General features: G+C 35.4%; 1 protein-coding gene across 3 annotated transcripts in view; it reads left to right on the top strand.

The window, feature by feature from the left end:
* Window positions 1-19,857, top strand: part of LOC111146583 (EFR3 homolog A) — a 109,148-nt gene that overhangs the window by 43,468 nt on the left and 45,823 nt on the right. For all 3 annotated transcript variants that reach the window (XM_022502196.1, XM_022502195.1, XM_022502197.1), the window contains 6 exons: window positions 1,096-1,246; window positions 2,172-2,293; window positions 6,789-6,938; window positions 7,507-7,644; window positions 13,977-14,055; window positions 18,100-18,235. In XM_022502196.1, coding sequence (XP_022357904.1) covers window positions 1,096-1,246; window positions 2,172-2,293; window positions 6,789-6,938; window positions 7,507-7,644; window positions 13,977-14,055; window positions 18,100-18,235 — 776 coding nt within the window. The remainder of the gene's footprint in view (window positions 1-1,095; window positions 1,247-2,171; window positions 2,294-6,788; window positions 6,939-7,506; window positions 7,645-13,976; window positions 14,056-18,099; window positions 18,236-19,857) is intronic.

Genomic DNA, 19,857 nt, shown 5'->3' with positions numbered 1-19,857 from the left:
ATACTATGTCTCTGAAAATTCTTCCTAAGTTAAATAATTCTGTACATTTTTTTGTCATGGAGTCATGCAAAGATGATGTGTGGAAGATAAAACCTTGTAACATTTTACAAGGAAATATGTATACTGTATAGATGTTTGCAAGTTTTATTACTTTTCTGATGGTCATGTTTTAAGAGTAGACATGTGAGTTAACAGAGTTGCCTTTCGCTTAAGCATCCGTTGATATTTGGTATTCTAATATCTCTTTAATGGAAATAATAGAAATTGACTCCCTTAGTGTTTTTACCTATCAGTAGAATAATAAAAGAGAACATTAGGCTTAGACATTGAGGTCCAGAGAATGTAAGCATGTTGATTTGGAGCTGTGCTAGCTGTATACCTACCTATAAATCAGGGTCTGCCATCATACTCCATTCTCTATGCTTGAACAATAGTAACTTGGATAATTTGGATTATAAGTACTTTTCCATATTCATTTTATGATCCTTGTTTCTTAGAGTACTCCATTCTTCAAGTGATACTGGTTTTCTCTACTTCCATGTGGTTACCTCTTAAAACTTTTTAGTAAGTCTTACAGTTATTGAAACAAAGTTATTGAAAGTCAATTTTAATTTTTAAAATCTGATGAATTGTAAGGTTAACTTTATGAGATGTTTCCTTATGAGACTCTGTTGTTGCTGGTGACGTTTTTTACACTCATTTACAAATACATATAGATTATATTGGAAACTTCAGGCACATTGCTTATAGTAACTCTTTTGGGTCAGATACAAAGATAGATGGTTAGAAATCTGGAAAATAGAAATGTCCGTGTTTCCAAAGAAAAATATACACAAAGCTAATGTTAAGCTTTAGAAGAGTTTGGAAAGGAGACTGTGTGGTGGTAGTACAGTATAGTTTCTGTATACTTCAGTATGAGGGTTATTATATAATCTAAGATCATTACTGTTTGTGAGAAGTAAGATTTCACTTAGGAACTACTAAATTTGCCTTTTTCCTTTCTCTGCATTTACATTTAATTATCCCAATGAAGAAGCACCTAAGAGAATTTGGAGAGCTAGTAATCTTTTGACATTATCTTTCTCTTACACTTAGGTATGTTTTAATTGCTATGGAGGCTTTGGACCAGCTTCTTATGGCTTGCCATTCTCAGAGCATCAAGCCATTTGTGGAAAGCTTTCTTCATATGGTAGCAAAGCTGCTAGAATCAGGGGAACCAAAGCTTCAAGTTCTTGGAACAAATTCTGTGAGTAGAACTGTTCTCTTTCAGGTTAATTAGCATATCTAGATTGATCTCTTCTTAGAATGTTTTTCACCTGATAAAAACAAATGCTCTGGTCAGGGGATGTGGACAAAAATGCAAATGTGGATGATTAGACCACTGTCTCTAGGGGTGCCTGGCTCTTTTGGTCAGCAAAGTGTGCAACTCATCTTGAGGTTGTGCATTTGAGCCCACTTGGGGTATAGAGATTATTTAAATATAAAATCTTAAAAAAAACCCACAAAAACAAAAGCACTGTCTCTAGCTTTTTCTGTTGCTTCTTGTGAAATCTGTGATACAGCCCATGATTGAGGAATAAAATTTTCTGCAGGTTTGGGACTAACTGAGGTTATCATTAAAGCACAGTCAGTGTCTAGGAAATGGAGAAGAGCTTTTATTTTATTTTATTTTTTAAGATTTTATTTATTTATAACACAGAGATAGCGAGAGAGGGAACGCAAGCACAGGGTAGCTAGAGAGGGAGAGGCAGGCTCCCCAATCAGCGGGGAGCCCAACATGGGGCTCAATCCCAGGACTCTGGGACCACGACCTGAGCCAAAGGCAGACACTTAACAACTGAGTCACCCAGGTGCCCCTGGAGAAGAGCTTTTAGAGTAAGACCTTTTCTTCTAGAGAGTGGGCTCACTCACTCAAAAGAAACTGGGTTAAAGTGTTAAAGTTAATATTTATAATGCGATTTTTCTCAAGTTTGTTAAAAAATTTCTTCTGTATGTATATAGTGTTTATGATTTTTGTATGTTTCGCTTGCTACTTATTTGGATAGTTCTTGTTAATGTAACAAATAATGGATGAAAGTAAATGTGTTCCAAACGTTCCAAAAGGTGATAACATGTTTATATTTTTGGGGTTTTTTTTGTGCCTTTTTTTTTTTTTTTTTTTTTTTTTTTAGTTTGTCAAATTTGCAAATATTGAAGAAGACACGCCATCCTATCACAGACGTTACGACTTTTTTGTATCTCGCTTCAGTGCCATGTGTCATTCCTGTCATAGTGATCCAGAAATACGAACAGAGTATGTATTATTTTACTCTATGACTTATTATTCAGTAGACTCTGCACCCAGCATGGAGCCCAACATGGGGCTTAAACTCACGACCCTGATGAGATCAAGACCTGTGCTGAGATCAAGAGTTGGATGCTTAACCGACTGGGCCACCCAGGCACCCCTACTCTGTGACTTAAAGTCATAGAGTAGTTTATTAATGAGTTCTGTGTTTTGATTACCATAGACATAAAGAGTATGTTACATAACGATTACCAAAGGAAATGGGAAAATACACACTTTTTTTCTTGAAATAAGACTTTCTATCACTGTTCAAAGGACTGGCTGAAGTAGCCCAACTGAGACTGGTTTCTCAGCTTAGTCTTTTATCTTCTTCTTATCTCTGTTTCTTGTTCCTTCATGGAATATGAACTCCCAAGAGGACAGGGTCCTTGTTTTGAGGGCTGGTGTATCACTAGTTTGAATGGTGCCGAGCACATAGTAGGCTCTCAGTAAGTACTTTTTTAATGAATACATACATAAATTGAATGAATGAAAGAATATTACTGAATCATTGTCAGTCTGAGTTTATCCTAACAACTGATTTGGGTGTTTTTAAACATTTCTTCTGGATACTTGTTAGTAATCTGGAATCAAATATTTAAACTGCAGGCACAGTCTATAGATTGATATATATGTAGAAATGAGAAACTAAAGTTAGGAATTGAAATCAAAATGAATCTGGTAAATAAAAAGTAGTTTGAGCTTTATGATACTACACCTGAAAAGAAAGAAACTAACCTGAATTCAGAGAGTTATTGTAGGCAGTTTGAAGTCAAGATTTAGCATGTTTGTAATTTTTAGTTTTCTTTTAAAATAAGGGGTGTGCAGAAATATAACTAGCTTTTAGTGTGCAAACTTACAATGTTGGTTTATACAAAGCAAAACAAATGTAAAAAGTTATTTTAACATGGAGAAAGAAAGCTGAGAAGGGATTTACTAGTTGTTTTCAGATACAAGCACATTGTCTGACATGTCATAGGTATAATTTTCCCTCAGTTAGTATTGGCCAATTTGAATTATGCTGTTACTCTTTATTATGAGTGTAGAGCCTTAGAAAGGTAGAGATAAGTGTATCTATCTTGCTAATTTCCTCTTTTTTCCAGTTACCATTAAAATCCTTTTTTTCCCTCCCTAAAGCACATTTAAAATTTTTTTTTATAAAATTTGTCCCTCTTCTGGGCTGCCTGGGTGGCTCAGCAAGGTTCTGCTTGAGGTTCTTCCTCTCCGTCTTCCCTTCTTCCGGCTTGCACACACAATGCACGCTCTCTCTCTCAAATGAATCTTAAAAAAAAGAAATAAAAAAATTTTTCTCTGTTCTCAAAGGCTGACATTAACCTATTAATGGGGCAAAAAGGTATAAAGATTACCTAAAGAAAAGGATAGATTTTAAAGATTTTGACAATTTCGTTTTCTTTTAAAATATGGCAAATATATTGAATGTAGTATTTCTTTTGTTTAGTATCGTAAGGATAACTAAATATACAGATATTTCTCAAATTTTGATTGCCATGAGTTTCACATATATACCAGTGTAGGTGAAAAGTGTTTGTGCTATCCATAGTTATTTATGAAATTTAGGGGTGTCTGGATGGCTCATTCGGTTAAGTGGCTCACTCTTGATTTCAGTTCAGGTTCTCAGAGTCTTGGGATTGAGCAGGGCATTGGGCTCCATGCTCTGTGGGAAGTCTGCTTGGGGATTCCCCCCCCCCCCCCCCAGCCGTCTCAAATAAATAAATAAATCCTTTAAAAAAAAAGTTTAAAATTTATTACTTAAGATGCCTTATTTTTAGGTATGTACTGCCCCCTAGTGAAAGATCTTGTCTTTTTAATGTATTTTCATCTAACATTTTTCATTAATATTTATAAAAAGAAACTTGAAATTTTCTAAATACAAATGAAAGGCTTTATGGTACTTTTTTCTAATTCTGAGCCTTTCCAGAATTATATATTTGAAGTTGCAAAATGACATTTTGTTTGAATCAGTGAAATAAATGAGTAAGTTAAAAAGCTTTTAAGATACAAGGTTTGATTTTTTTTTTTTTTCCACTTTGTTTTAAATAAAAGTGCTTTTGGTTTTCTTCAGAGTTATCTGTCATTCTTTTTTTTTTTAAGCAAAACTATCAAATAGAATTCAGGGGACTAGGAAATGCTGAAAACTCGAGATTTTCTTAACATATTTGCCTTGCAGAAATGGTTCCTACCTGTAAAATCGTACATCATAATCTTTTTTTTATAAAGTTTTTTTTTTTAAGATTTTATTTATTTATTTGAGAGAGAGAGACAGAGTATGAGAGGGGAGAAGGTCAGAGGGAGAAGCAGACTCCCTGTGGAGGTGGGAGCCCAGTGCAGGACTCGATCCTGGGACTCCGGGATCATGACCTGAGCCGAAGGCAGCTGCTTAACCAACTTAGCCACCCAGGTGCCCTGTACATCATAATCTTAATTATTATTATATTATTTTTTAAAGATTTTATTTATTTATTTGACAGACAGAGATCACAAGTAGGCAGAGAGGCAGACAGATAGAGAGAGGGGTGGAAGCAGGCTCCCTGCAGAGCAGAGAGCCCGATGTGGGGCTCGATCCCAGGACCCTGGGACCATGACCTGAGCCGAAGGCAGAGGCTTTAACCCACTGAGCCACCCAGGTGCCCCCATAATCTTAATTATTAAACTCTGATTTCCTAAGCAACCTTCAGTTACGGTAGCAGTCATCGTTGTCATAATAGTGATTAACAATAGCAGGAGCAGCTAACACTTTTTGAGTAATTGTGTGCCAGTTTAATGTTTTATTGGGTAAGCACTGTAATGAATTAGCTCATTAACTCATCCTTACAATATTCTTGTACTTTAGGCACAATTCCTTCATGGCTAGCATATATTGGTTAGGCCAGATCTAGATCTGAATTGGATGCCAGCTGTTTATCTATAGTAGCTATAGATCCTCCTTCTTTTGAGCAAGGGCATCACCGTCTGCTGCCCTCCATTTAGCCTGCTGTGTCATGAGGCATCAGCCATCCTCCTTGTGGCATCTTGTTCGTGTGCTCTGTGCAACCTTGTGCTTAGTCCTCTCATCACCCGAGGAGTAATGGCAGGCACACAAAGCAGACACCGTGATAGTATTGTTAGTTTTGCCAGCTTGTGATAGTTGTACAAGAGTCTCTTAAGGCTTTGTTTTAGAAAGTGACATGTATAGACACAGCTTTGAAATAGGCAACATCTGTCTTTGTTTCCTGTTCACTTTCTTACCTCTTTAGTATTCTGTTATCTTTTTCTCCATCTGCCATTCCTGAATGCCTGTGTTATGTCCTCTTGGGTGACACAGTCACGCCCTTCCCCATAGCTTTCATTCTTCAAAACCTGTAACTTTTAGAAGACTGTGCTGGGTGAGCTAAATAAACCTCTCTTGGTTAGTATTTTGGTAGTAGCAAAAAAAGGAAGTAAATAACAATCAAATTGGGCCAGAAAGAAGTTGTTTGGAGGCAAATGGGTGACCAGGTTAGCTCTGCTTTTGAGATTCTTCCTCCCCGGCTTTTATATGCTGTTTTCTAATGATTTTTCTTTTCATTCTTAAACCTGTAGACTTTAAAAAAAAAAAAAAAAGAAGAAGAAGAAGAATGAGGAGGAGTGAAGAGCTTGAGGAAGTTGTGGGTTGTGATGGGATAATAGGGCAAGAGAATTCTCTCCCTATGTGGATTTTCAGTCACACATATACATGATGTGTACATATGTTAGTATACATGGGTCTGTATGTTTAAACATGGCGGAGGTTGTCTGTACTCCCATTTTGATAGTTCTCATTTGTCACAATACCTTTATGGGAACCAGCTTGGTCTTCTTCTCTGTGGACTGTGGGAAGTGAAAGGAGAGGTCCTTGGGGACAAACAGTGAAAAAGTCTGAGAAAGCACTGAAGGGAGTTCAAGAAGAGTGAGATCTTGTTTTCACTTAGCTTCTGAGACTTCCAGGCAAGAAATAGAAAGAATCTAGTTCATACTAGTTTAAATTATAGTCACCCCTTAGGAAAACCTAATGCTTTTGATTAAATTCTTTTTTATTAAAAAATAATAAATAAACTTGATATTATTATACTTTACAGTCCCTTTAAACTTAAATACTGATTTTTAAAAGAAGGTATTCAGAGTAAATCTTGGGGCACCTGGCTGGGTCAGTCAGTAGAGCATGTGACTCTTAATCTTGGGGTTGTGAGGTTGAGCCCTGCATCTGGGGGGTAGCGATTATATTAAAAAACTAAAAAAAAAAAAAAAAAAAAAAAAAAACATAAAGTAAATCTCTTTTAGAACTACCATATCTCTATCTTAGATTTTTGAGATATTAATTTCTTACACTTGTGTTATTTTCATTTTGTTGACTTGAGATAACAGAATTTACTTGGCATCCATGTTCTTAGCTAAATAGGCAAACTTGTTTAACCTTTTTCATGACTCAGTTTTTTCTTTTTTATAGAATCCGAATTGCTGGAATCAGGGGTATTCAAGGAGTGGTTCGCAAAACAGTTAATGATGAACTTCGGGCTACCATTTGGGAACCCCAGCATATGGATAAAATTGTTCCATCCCTGTTGTTTAACATGCAAAAGATAGAAGAGACTGACAGGTATGGAATAAAGATCCTTGGGTTGAGGGTGTGTTACTTTTATATAGTGTTTGTGTGCTTGCTTGCCAGGATAAGCAAATTTGTCCTTAGTACTGTGTAAATAGTGATCTCATAAACTTGAATGAGTTTAAATATTCCCCTTTCTGAAAAAATTATTCATCTTTAGGCTTAGTAAACCACAGATTCTTACTCATACATTTAAGGTTTTATTTCTTTTAGAGTAAATTTACACTTGCTGCTTGTTGCTGAGCATCCAAATTGCTCTTTGAATTAATACTAAAAGTTGCAAGTGTGAGAAACCGAAATCGCAGCTGAACATCTGCTGTTCTCTAGAGACCCGGATGCTGGCCCGTAGGTAGGCAGAACGAACCAAAGTAATAATGATCGTAATTGCTATTCACTTTTTTAAACAGAAGGTTAGACTGTGTTTGTTTCTTATTCTTAGGTTATTTTGGGAGAAAAGGAAAACATTTTAACATTTCTGTGGAGTCAAGTCTGTTCTGTTAGCTGTTAAAACTGGTGTTAGACTTCTTTCATGTGGCTTTCTTCATTTCCCTTTTTTGACCAGCCGCACAGGTCCTCCTCCCTCCCCTCCTGCCACTGACAAAGAAGAGAATCCCGCTGTGCTGGCCGAAAACTGTTTCAGAGAACTGCTGGGTCGAGCAACTTTTGGGAACATGAACAATGCTGTTAGACCAGTTTTTGCGTAAGGACTTGGTATTTTCCTGGTTATTTGTGACTGTGATGTATTGATTCTGTGTTCATTTCCTTGCAGAGGACGCTTTTTGCTGGCATGAGTGTGTTATTAGTGGAAAGTGTAGCATTGTGGGAAGAGAATAGGAGTGAGGCTGACATCCTGTGTTTGAGTACTGTTCAGCCAATGCATCAGCATTTTCCCCTTAAAAATGAAATACAGTCACGTGCTTGATATCCTGTGCATCATTTATCATGAATTTCTACTCCCAGACCTTGAAATGCGTATGCACAGTAAGATACTAAGCAGTGTCCAAGTGTGATGTGTCTCATTTTAATAGCTTCTGTGGTCATTTTGTCCCAGTCCTTGGCTTCTGTTTCTTGGCTTTCTTTCTTCTGTGGCTGAACTGCCTTGGTGCATGTTCACATCTCTGAATTTCACCTTTTATCTTTGACTGGTCAGAGCAGGAATATTGAATATCTCATTGGTACATCTGGTCTTCCCTCAGGGAAAATACATTTGTGAACTTTGAGTTTCTCCACAGGCTTTTGTGTTCTAACTCAGTCATCACATGATAGATCTACTGTATAATACTCTCTGTAATTTCTGGCCATTTTTGCTAGTTTTTGCTAATCATTTGCCTTGTCCTTTTCCTTTCCCTACTGTAACATCTTTATAACACATATAAAAAGTAGTATAATATTCCAGAATTCTTTACTTAAGGCAAATATTTGGGCTCAGAGTTGAGCTTTAGTTAATAAGAGTCTATAAGCCACAAAATTATATTAAAAATCAGAGAATCATTAGGTTTCCAAAGGGATCCATGATTTTCCTCCACTATTCCCCCCCCCTGAAAAAAATTGGGGTCTACTGTTTAATGACTCTGTGGGTTTATGGAAATGCTAGTAAGGAAGTAAAATTATATCAGATATAACTAAAGGCAGATTTATTGTTCAGTGTCCAGGTCTACTGATTTAATATCTCAGATTTCAGGTTTTTGTCTTAATACTCATATTAGCTGGAAGGTACTCTATATAAGGCCTTAAAATTCTAGAGAGGGATCCTGAGAGGAAGAAGCTCCTGAATTAGCTCTACTTGAGTTGGGTAGCCTGAAGCTCTGTGCTTTTCACTATGTAGAACTTAATGGACTTAAATCTTGATCAGGTGTTAGTTAATTAAGTTGTTAATTAAATATTTAATTATATGTTAGCTATTTATTGAGCTAATTAAATATTAAGTGCCCTCTCTCAGTAAGATACTAGGTATTTTGGAGAATATATACATGGATAAAACTCTCCTAGTCCTCAGCAAACTTTTGACGGATAATTTACATGCATAATAATTGTCATATGTAGGTTCTGAGGAAAGGCGAAAAGTGCTATAGCAGTTCAAAACAAAGAATTCAAGTCAAATTTGGGATATTGGGGGTGATCTTTTTTGATACTTAGGTGGGTAAGTAGATTTTAACTGGTTGAGATGCATGAGCAGAGGCAAAGAAGTGTAGGCTCTGAGAAGTAGAGATTAGTTGACGCCGTTGGCTGGACTGTCATAGTTAAAGGGGGTTCGTTGGTATAAGATGAGAGGAATGTAGTTCAAGCCACACCATAGAGATCTCACAGTTTCATATTTAAATCTGTAAGGAATTGATGATCTTAGTTCAAAGGTGTGAAATGGCCAGAACTGCCCTTTGAGAAGGTTAATCACATGAGCTCTGAGGATGGGTTTGAGCCAGGGCCAGTGTGTTAGTAGGTTACTATAATAAAATTCTCGACAAGAAGGTACAAGAACCAGGAGTAATTGGTACCATGCTAGAGGAGGTAAATAAAGTTCAGTTTTCTGCCTCTTCAGCAAACTGGATTTTGAACTTTGTAGAACAGTAGTGGTACATTTTAACTTCAGGGAATTTTACAGCTTCTTTTAGTGCTAAATGACTTACTTTAGGAAGTTTTACTTTAAACCTGCAGTTTTCTTTCTTTTTTGGGGGGGGTGGGGGTGGGGGGAAACATTATTTCTTAATGTGCTATTCTTAAATATTGAAAAATGTATCCTGTTGTATTGATTGTTTATTAAAAATGTCATATTCAAAATTTCTATTAAGTCTCTTATTTTCTTTACTAGATCAAATAATGGTTGAAATAAAAAACCTACTTTAGTGTCGCACTAAAGCATTTTTTGCCAGTAATTTCCCAGGGCAATTTTCTACTTAAGAGCTGCTTTTTGTAATCATTCATTAACTAGAAATAAAATGCTTTTGTTAGGAGATGAATCCTTCTTACTTCTGGAAGACTTCTGTGAGGTACTAATTTTGCAAAATATGCTACACTGTTCTCATTTTTATTTTTACTTAAAAAATTACTTAATATGTCATTGAAAATACTATGCTTAGTGCATACTTTTTCATATATTCTAAAGTTAATTTAGCATTGAAAGAAAAAATTATTAGCACGAAAGCAAATGTGATTTTAATAACATATTTTCTATGTAAAATAGTTTTGCCTTTTCTTTCTACTTTCTTCTTCGTCTTCTTTTTTTTTTTTTTTTTTTCTCCTTAAATAGGCTCCATGCTGGGCCTGAACTCACAACCCTGAGATCAGGACCTGAGTTGAGATTAAGAGTTGGGTGCTTAACCAACTGAGCCATCCAGGTGCCCCATGGCAATTTTTATATGCAGAAATTTTTAACTTTTACGTAGTTGAAGGTATTTCTTTTTAAATTATTAGGATTAGGATTGCCTATTTCATATTTTATAAATTATGGCTCTGATTTTTTTAACCAGAATATGTTCAGCTCAAGATTTTAATTTTTGAGAAATTTAATAGATTAGGATTAAAGTACAGTATATTTAGTAGTTAGAGATGTATTTTAGTAGGTATGGTCACTCAGTTATCACAATTCCTTTTTGAAATTTTTTTTAATTTTTTATAAACATATAATTTTATCCCCAGGGGTACAGGTCTGTGAATCGCCAGGTTTACACACTTCACAGCACTCACCATAGCACATACCCTCCCGAATGTCCATAACCCCACCCTCCCCAACCCCCCTCCCCCCATCAACCCTCAGTTTGTTTTGTGAGATTGAGTCACTTATGGTTTGTCTCCCTCCCAATCCCATCTTGTTTCATTTACTCTTCTCCTACCCCCTGAACCCCCCATGTTGCATCTCTTCTCCCTCATATCAGGGAGATCATATGATAGTTGTCTTTCTCTGATTGACTTATTTCGCTAAGCGTGATACCCTCTAGTTCCATCCACGTCGTCGCAAATGGCAAGATTTCATTTCTTTTTTTTTTTTGAAATTTTTGAACCTAGAAAATTTAGTCTGACTTTTTAGAGCAGATGTAACATCAGTGTTCGTTGAATACTTGGGCAAAATTTTGGGGCGTTAGAGTAGCAGGGAAAAAGAGATAAAGATTGAGATTAAAGTTGATGTTGTACATTGTCAGACAACTGTGCTTAGTGATTTTGCTAGCTTTATCTCATTTATTCCACACAGTACAGTTACCCTGTACAAGGAAGGTACTGTCACTCCTGTTTTACAAATAAATGAAAGGCTGCGGCCCATAGCTCTAAACTTTGAAATTCTTTGCATTGATTGATTCTGAACCTGTAAAGATTTCATAAGAAAATTTTTATATGTAAGTTGCTCCTCAACATTTATAAAATCCTGTTGAAATTAAAATTTGACATTTGGAGACAAAATTAGACATTCGGATGTAGAATGTCAACAGCTGTGATAAAAGATAAAAGCTCTTCATGTTTCCTAAAGTTTTTCAACAGAGAGAACTGGTATGTTTGATGTTTGGTTGTCTAGAAGTAACTTAAAGTAAGAACCAGAAGTTTCTTTGAAGTCACATGTTTCATTTTATAAATGATTGAGAATTTTGCATGTCATTATGCAGTGTCTCCATGATTTTTACATATATAAAAATAAGGCATTTCCCTTTTTCTCAAAATCTAAGTGAAATTGTTTTTGTGCTGAGAGGAATAGTAAGGTGAAAAAAATTTTTTTTAAGATTTTATTTTTGTTTATTTGTCAGAGAGAGAGAGAGAGAGAGAGAGAGCGAGCACAAGAAGGGGGAGTGGCAGGCAGAGGGAGAAGTAGGCTTTCCTCTGAGCAAGTAGCCCAATGTGGAACTCGATCCCAGGACCCTGGGATTATGACCTGAGCTGAAGGCAGACGCTTAAAGGATGAAAATGTTATGCTTCATCTGACCTCTTAGCCTGACTGTGCTTATAGATCTCCCACTAGCATCCATACCGTAGAATTAGAATAATTCTAATTATTAGAATTATTTTTGTTCGAACTGAATATATTTTGTGCCAGTTCTTGTTTTAGAAGTGATTGAGTTAAATTCATTTTTTTTTTTTCACTTTCAAAGATTTCACCCAGTTTATAGCTCTACTTTTTCTTCCTTGTGTATCAGAGACCGCTCAAACTGAAACTCCCTACCTGTTTTGGAAAGATAGTAGGGTAATAAATTGTATATGTAAGTCCAGGATAGTGGTTTTCAGAAGTTAATTGTACTTAAAAATTTCTGGATGTGTAAAATCTTTGGCCCCATGGTTCTTGGGACTGGGACACAGTAGAGAGCCCTGAAATCTGCTTGTTGCTGTTTTTAACCAAATCCGAAAGTGATTTTGATACATGTTGTCTGAGAAAAATGATTTGAGAATCACTGATTCTGTATTTGGAAATTCCTTCCCTCTTCCTTTCCCCTTACTACCACACTACTAGAAAAAATAGTATCTAGTTGTTGCCTGGTCCCATTGCAGTCTGACTGCTACTCATGCCAGTGCGGTGGAGCTCTTCTTACAAAGGTAACAAGCACACTGAACCTGTAACATTGCTTTGCTTTTCCCCTCCAGCGGCAGGAGTGATGTGTTGCTTCTTGTCCTAGACAGCCTAAATCAACACTGCCTTTAAGTTACAAATTTAAATATATATATATATAAACACCTGCCAGGGTATAGACTAATGGCTTGAAAGACCATAACCAAAAGAATTATTCAACCAAACTTACCATTTCTTTCCTGAAAACAACTAAAATAAGGACAAAATAAATGTAAGAAAATGAAGTTCTGATACCAAAACAATTTAAATTAATTCCGCCAGAGCTAAGTCATTGGTTTTAAATGATCATTTTAAATGATTCGTATTATCTAGAGAAGGGCCATAAATACTGACATTCATTACCTATTCTGTGCCATATACTATGCTAGGTATTTTTACGTGAGTTCTTGTTTAATCATTCCAACAACCCTGTAAGGACACTGAAATTCATGAGGTGAAATCATTTGTCTGAAGTGACAGTTCCTAAGTGGCATTCGAATGCTGGGACTTAACCCCATTTTCATGAATCCCATACCATTTTACCACTCAGCATGATGTTTGTGGAGTTTTTTAGATAGAGAACTTGGCTTAAGAAAATTCTGTCTTATTTCTAGTTTGCTGTCAGTTTTTAAAATCACAAGCTTTTGTTTTTACATAATTTTTCTGCTTTGAGTGTTCTTAGGAAATTAACTTTCATTTTTACATAAAATTTAAAGTTTAACACTCATTTTTTTGGTGTAAAGTTTAATATTTTCTTTTTCTTCTTTAGGAATACAAGGTTAAATTCTTTTGTCTTAATGTCTACTTCCAGCTAGTATGTTTTTCAGTTTCACAAATTAGGTATTATGTTTTTCAGTGTTTGTGTGTATTTAACTTTATATTGTTCAGTTTCGTTGCTCAACTTTCCTTTTTGCCTTTCTGTTCTTTACTCTGGAATCATTTTTATTTCTTTCTTTCTGAAGTAAGTGCTCCAGAAATGGCTTTATCGCATGTCTTTATTTTATCCACATTGAAAGTTTTGCTCAGTATATAATACTAAGCTGAATTAATAGATTCAGTACTCTAAGGGTATTATTCTGTTCTTTTCTGCCTTCTGTGGTTGCTCCTGGTGAGGGATCTATGAATCCAGTTCTGTTTCCTTCAGAGGTGAGCTGTTGTTGTTCCTCTTGGACTCCTGTTAACTTTCTCTTTATCTTGATGGGATTCCTAAACCTGAGGATTAGAGTTTTGGTCTTTGGTTGGTTGTTTTTAATTAGAAAACTTCTTAGCCATTGGCTCCTCAAATGGAGCTCACTCTCATTGGATGCTTGTTCTTCTGAAACCCTGGCTAAAGGTGTTTTAAGGTCTTTTCCCTTTTTACTTCATGGCTCTTAAGCTCTCTAACACATCATTCATTCCTTTGCTTCTCTGTGCTACATTTTAGAATACAATTTTACATATTGTTAAGGGTTCTACAGGAAGAACATGGAATGAAAAAGGGAATTCTTAAATAATTTTCTTGTTAATTACAGGCATTTAGACCATCACAAACTATGGGATCCCAATGAATTTGCAGTTCACTGCTTTAAAATTATAATGTATTCCATTCAGGTAAGCATTGGTTAAGTATTTATCATGTTTAAGTAATTTTGATTCTGTACGTCTCTGTCATCAGAGATGTAGAACACTGTAAGATATACAACATGTTCTTAATTTTTTTGTTCCATTTTTACTTACCACTTATTTTTTTATTTGCAAATATGAAAAGATATTTACTAAAAAGAAAAAGATTTCATGATGATGCAGTTTATTTGAATATTTTTATTGTGTATATATATTTCACTGATAAATTGGTATTGGAATTGAAATTTATTACAGTAGCTTATAGCTGATAATAAATAGCATTTATTGAGCTTTTACAATGTAAAGTACATGTATTAACTCCCCTAGCCTATAGTAGAACCTTATAATGAGACACTATTATCTACTGCAGCACACCACACCTTGGTTCTCCTTGAAACCTGAACAGACCCACATAGCTCTTAGTACAAGTGGGATTTTAAGTCTTCTTTTTTTTTTTTCCACAGTCTTTGTTTTTTTATGCCCTAAAAAGTCATTAATTCAAAGGAGATAAGGTAGAGTAAGAAAGGAATACGGCAGGTCATACCAGGATTCCCTTCGTAGATACGCTGTTTACTGGTTGTGTGAACTTGGACAAATTATTCCTCTGGGTTCTAGTTTTTAATTTCTGAAAAGAAAACTGTAATGCCTGCATTGAGTGATTCATTTATATTTTAAAATAGAAGTACCATTTTATCAAGTGCTGGCTGTACTATGTACTGTGCACATAACCTATTTGCTTTCCTGCTTTTAATTCCCATTTTATGTAGTAGATATTGTTACTATTTTTCTTTTGCAGATCAGAAAACTGATCTTTAGAGCGGTCAGGTACCTCACTGAAAGGCACACAGGTAGAAAGTGAAGTCAGGATTCAAATTCTGGGTATTCTGTTCCACAAGTTTTGGGGTAAATCAACGAGTAAGTTAACGCTAGTGTACCATAATGTGGGTTTTCGATAAGTACTAGTTATTATAAAGCTGGTTTGGATGTGGTAGGATAATATAAAAAAATTTATTTTTCTACTTTTATTGAGTTGTAAATGACACGTAACATTGTTTAGGTTTGAGGTATACAACCCAATGATTGGATATATTGTAAAGTGATTACCGTAGTGGTTTATTCAAGATCCATCACCTCACATAGTTTCAAGTATTTTTTTTTTCCTTCTTATGAGAACTCTTAGGATCTTTTAATTTAATTTTAATTTAGTAGCTAAGAAGTTGATCTTGCAGTCTGTAGGTATAATTAAGACTGTTCTCCTGGTCTTCTGTAGCCTGGTATTTCTTAATTTGCCTTCCTCATTAAGATTTTGTTACTAAATGAAATTTTTTTGGATGAAGTAAACTAATAAATAAAGTCAAAGAAACTTAAAGAATCAGTAAATACTGGTTGATTAAATGTTAAGAAACTCCTGGTCCACAGCATTTCTTTGGAAATAGCTTTAAGTATAGCATATGTTTTATGAAGTCCATTGATCAAAAATTAAATGGTAGAACCCAGTAGAATGGGAATTTCTGTTTAATAGGACTATCACAGTACATTTAAAACTTCTGATAAATTTGTTTTAATTGCTGTTTACTATCAAAATTATTTATGGGAATCATTCTTGGGGAACATTTTTTCTTCTCTTCGCAAAACATTAACTAGCCTGACCGGTATTATATCCCTAAGGGGTTACATAGACATAGTTTCAGATAGTTTAAAAAATAAGAGAAAATATTTAAAGCTTATCTTTTGTGCTAAATTGATTTGTTGCAGGTAATAAGGTATTGTATTTATGAGCTGGACTCTGAGGTTGGGCTGAGATTCATGGCTAAGCTCTCCGTTAGAGTTTATGCATGACTTTGGCAAGTTCCTTAAAAACCTACCTCATTTGCACGGTGCCGTACGCAGTATGATTGAGTTAGGCTGCTTCCTGGAACTGTTGGTTTGGACACATACTGTGTATAGAACAGTGCCTGGCACCTGCTTCTGAATCAGATGTTTTTTTGTTGTCATTTTTGTTGTGTTTAATTTTGTAGTAACATATTATCCCAGGAGTCACCATTTTAAAAGTAAGTAATAATGGCCAGATTGAGCCATTTCCTGTGGTAGACACAAGTTTAGGTTCTTTACACAAATGAATTCATCTAAGTGCCATAACAATCCTACAAAATAATTTTTTATTTTCTAAATATTGTAGATGAGGAAAACTGAGGTACAGAAAGGTTAAGTAGTCCTTATTTAAGCTGTGCTCTATTAAGCTATTAAATGATGGAGGCTGAATTTGAATTTGGGCAAATCTGACTCTAGGGCTTACAGATGTACTTAACCACCCTTTTGTGTTGCTTCTTAAAGCTACGCATCATTACTGTTGCTTTAAACTTCACTGTGAGGGTGAGTTTTACCACAGGTACACAATAGCTTAGTAAATCTCTGTCAGAAACTCGGTATAAAGTATAATTAACATCATTGCAATTTGTTCCTGTCACTCCATGTGCTTTTTATCTATGGTGGAATTCTTGAGCTGTTGTGAACAGGTGCTATGCTTTGCTTAGGATAGCCCTGCTTTATATAATTACTAGTACTCTCACTCTGAAGTGTCCCGGTTTGGACAATAAGTCACATTGCCATCCTGTTTTTAAAGCTCTGTTTGCATGAGGTTCACACATCAGAAGTATACAGCTTCCTGGGCAAGAAGTTCAGTTTCAAGTTTTGTGTACGAGTGTATCTGTCTATCTGGCATTCCTCTGTTTTAACACTGTAGAAAGTAAAGGTGAAAATGCTTACCTTGGATTGTTAAAAAAACTAGCTGTATTATGACAGAAATACCAGAAATACCTGGCAGTGAATTTGGTTATGTTGTTAGAGGTGGAGGGGAATTCTTTTCTGCTTTTGAGCAGAGGATCCATTATGTGTTGGGCATTTCTTTTTAATAAAAGGCTACCCATTCCAAAGGAGAGAGAGGTAACCAGTCTGAAAACAGAGTGGTGGGGCCTGAGAGCAAACACAGATGTGGAGATCAGGGCCCTTGGCCTGTTTTGTTTGTTGCTGGATTTTTACAAACTGGTAGTAGACCCACTCATGATTCCTGGGTGTAATTATTAGTTTAAAAAAACAAAACTTTGCTACTCTGTTTTAAAATATATATATATTCATTGTAGTTAAATATTCTCTAGCTATCCTATTTTAGATTTAGGTTTTAATATCATTCATTGTGATCAGATTTATATATCTATGATAAAATTGCCTTTGTAAATTGCAGATCTTCTGATATTGCCTTGATTTAAATTTAATCAAGTATACACCAATAACCTTTTCCTTTTGATAGTGGTTTCTGATGAGATAGGAGTTTTGACTGTTTACTGTTGTTAGGAGTCCATAATGAGAAATAATATTTATCTAGTTTGGGTAAGAGAGAAGTGCTATATCTGTTTATTTTTAAAGATTTGTCCTATTATCAGATTATAAGAGTATATAAATGTTCTTTGAAATTACAAAGAATTGTGAAGATAATAAAACTTCTTTTTTTTTTTTTTAAAGATTTTATTTATTTATTTGACAGACAGAGATCACAAGTAGGCAGAGAGGCAGGCACAGAGAGAGGAAGGGAAGCAGGCTCCCTGCTGAGCAGAGAGCCCGATGTGGGACTCGATCCCAGGACCCTGAGATCATGACCTGAGCCGAAGGCAGCGGCTTAACCCACTGAGCCACCCAGGCGCCCGATAATAAAACTTCTAATGAATCCTAGCCACCGTCAATATTTAGGTGTATATAATTGTAGTCCTATGTATTGTTTTAAAGAACAGATTAAATTTTATTAATTGTAGTTTTTGCAATTTGCTTTTTTTATCCAGGGCATTCTAAATATTTTGTAGTATCCGTATTTAGTCTTAAAAAGCATGGGTTTGTAGTGGCTACATATTGTTCTGTAACAGGAATACCAGTCTCCTATAGTTGGACATTTAAGTGACACATGGTTTTCCATTCTTAAGAATCCAGCCGGTATGCATATAACTGTTCATATATCTCTGTGTACTGTTTTGCTTCTTTTAGGCTCAGTATTCTCACCATGTAATTCAGGAGATCCTAGGACACCTTGATGCTCGTAAAAAAGATTCTCCGCGGGTTCGAGCAGGTATCATCCAGGTTCTGTTAGAGGCCGTTGCCATTGCTGCTAAAGGTTCCATAGGTGAGTGTCAGCACAAAAACAAAACAAAAAAACTCAAAAAAAATTAATGCTTTAATCTATTCTAGAATTTTTTTCAGTAGATACAGCAGTGTATGGAAAACTCCTTAAAAATAATGTTTTTAAATATGCTACAATTTCTCTTGGAATTTCTCAGACTTGTTTAGTGTATACTTAAGCATTTTCCACTATATCAATCTCTCCCTCCTCCTTTTTTCTAATGAAGATTTTTAGATGGAGGAGGAATACGGCAGAGGCATAGGGGACCCTAGTTTCATCTGGTCCCTGGAATTCAGCTAGATAGCTATTAAATCATTCTGAACAGCTGTGAACTCAATTGGAGATCTAAGAAAAGAATTGCTGCAATTCTACAACTAAAAAAGTGACCCCTTTTTTCAAGAATGATAGGATGGAAGATCTCACCACAAAAAAAAAGACAACAGGAAGCAGTACTGACTGCCAGGGACTTAAACATTATGGATATAAATAAGATGTTGAAACTAGAGTTCAGAGTAACGATTGTAAGACATTATCTGGACTTGAAGAAAGCATAGGATACACTAGAGAATTCCTTTTTGGAGAAATAAAAGAACTAAAATCGAACAAGCTGAAATCAAAAAGGCTATTAATGAGATGCAATATGCTCTCACTGCTAGGATAAATGAGGCAGAACAGAGAATTAGTGATACAGACTCATTCAGACCCAGAGACATTTTCAGACTGGAGGGCGTGGAAACCATTTATCATGCTAATGGGCATCACAGAAAAACTAAGGTAGCAATCCTTATATCAGACAAATTAGATTTTAAACCAAAGACTGTAATAAGAGATGAGGAAGGATACTATATCATAATTAAAGTGCCTGTCCAGCAAGAAGATCTAACAATTATAAATATTTGTGCCTCTAACATGAGAGTAGCCAATTATATAAATCATAATAATAAAATTGAAGAAACACATCTATAATAACACAATAACAGTAGGGGATTTTTAACACCCCACTTGTTGCAGTGGACAGATCATTAAGCAGAAGATCAACAAAGAAACGGGCTTTGAAAGATACACTGGACCAGATGGACTCCACAGATAGATTCAGAGCATTTCATCCTAAAGCAACAGAATACACATTTTTCTCCAGTGCATGTAGAACATTCTCTAGAGTAGATCACATACTGTGTCACAAATCAGGTCTCAACTCAAACCAAAAGATTGGGATTATTCCCTGCATATTTTCGGACCACAGTGCTTTGAAGCTTGAACTCAATCACAAGAAGAAATTTGGAAGGAACACAAATATATGGAGGTTAAAGAGCATCCTACTAAAGAATGAATGGGTCAACCAGGAAATTAAAGAAGAATTTAAAAAGCTCAAATAAATAAATTAAAATGAAAACACAACTGTTCAAACTCTTTGGGGTGCCACAAAGGCAGTCATAAGAGAGAAGTGTATAGTAATACAGGCCTTTTCAAGAAACAAGAAAGGTCTCAAATATATAACCTAACCTTAAACCTAAAGGAGCTGGAGAAAGAATAGCAAATTAAGCCTAAACCCAGCAGGAGAGGAGAATTAGTAAAGATTAGAGCAGAAATCAGTGAAATAGAAATCAAAAGAACAGTAGAACAGA

Source organism: Enhydra lutris, unplaced genomic scaffold (genome assembly GCF_002288905.1).
Source record: "Enhydra lutris kenyoni isolate GAN:26980312 unplaced genomic scaffold, ASM228890v2 scaffoldscaffold14, whole genome shotgun sequence".
Lineage (NCBI taxonomy): Eukaryota > Metazoa > Chordata > Mammalia > Carnivora > Mustelidae > Enhydra > Enhydra lutris.
The sequence above is the reverse complement of the archived record's forward strand: the minus strand, read 5'-3'. Positions and strand labels throughout refer to the sequence as shown.